At 36.8% G+C, this 922-nt stretch overlaps 1 protein-coding gene across 1 annotated transcript in view; it reads right to left on the bottom strand.

Annotated features, from left to right (window-relative positions):
* Window positions 1–441, bottom strand: part of LOC123966977 — a 2,644-nt gene extending 2,203 nt beyond the window's left edge. Inside the window, exon 1 of the mRNA XM_046043039.1 lies at window positions 420–441. Coding sequence (XP_045898995.1) covers window positions 420–441 — 22 coding nt within the window. The remainder of the gene's footprint in view (window positions 1–419) is intronic.
* Window positions 442–922: the final 481 nt, after the last annotated feature.

The raw sequence follows: 922 nt of genomic DNA, 5'->3' as shown, positions 1-922 counted from the left end.
AATGCACTTTAATAATTCTTATTTCCAAATGTGCATCTGTGGATTTTATTTATCATTTAATGATTTTATTGAATATTTGTGAATTTTATCTCATTGAGTTATTTTTATTTATATTTATTTTTGCTATTTTTTCCTGTGGAAATGTCCATAGCTGCACACTACCCCTTTTGTACCTCCTAAGCTTCCATAGTGCTCGTCTCCCTCAGTTGCGTCTTGCACCGCTGAGGGAAAGTTGTGTGGAAAAGTGCTGCTGGGTTTATGTATTGTTTTCTTTGGAAATTGAACCATTTACGTTAAAACTTTAAACACAAATTGTGCAATTTCAATATGGTTATGTCACGTAGCAGTTTTGTATTAGTGTGACCGTTAAAATACGTTTTATCAGTGTTTTCATTTTAACTTTCTAGCGCCAGTTTTACCACGGCAGGCGGGCCGTGTCATGTTACCTATGTAACCTGTCAGAGTTTTCAGCGTCTTGTCACTTGAGTAAATGCTGTATTTTTGTATGTTTAGGAAGCAGAGGTAATGTAAGAGGAGGCCAGGGGGCAATTGATGTGTGCATTGTGTTCTGCAGATGTGCGAGCCAATAAATTGTGGAAAAGAAGTGATCTCAAGAGTCATCCTTCACACACCCGACCACACCCGTTACACATACATGTCTAATTTCCACTAATGCTGTCACCAGTCTTCCTCTGCTGTGTTGTGTCTTCTGGTTGTATATGAAAGATATATTTAATCAACTCAACATGTTTTTCAAATTTGTCTATGATGCAGACAAACCCAAGAGCTGGCGGCTTTATTAGTTGGCTTGATGCTTTCTGAGATGCTGCACTGTACAAATAAAATAAATGGTTTGCACATTGTTAAAAATATAAATCACATAAACAAGAACAGTCGTATTACTTACTGTCTATTGTCTACA

The sequence above is a fragment of the Micropterus dolomieu genome, unplaced genomic scaffold, assembly GCF_021292245.1.
Source record: "Micropterus dolomieu isolate WLL.071019.BEF.003 ecotype Adirondacks unplaced genomic scaffold, ASM2129224v1 contig_14697, whole genome shotgun sequence".
Lineage (NCBI taxonomy): Eukaryota > Metazoa > Chordata > Actinopteri > Centrarchiformes > Centrarchidae > Micropterus > Micropterus dolomieu.
Note: the sequence above shows the minus strand (reverse complement) of the source record. Positions and strands in the feature narration are given on the sequence as shown.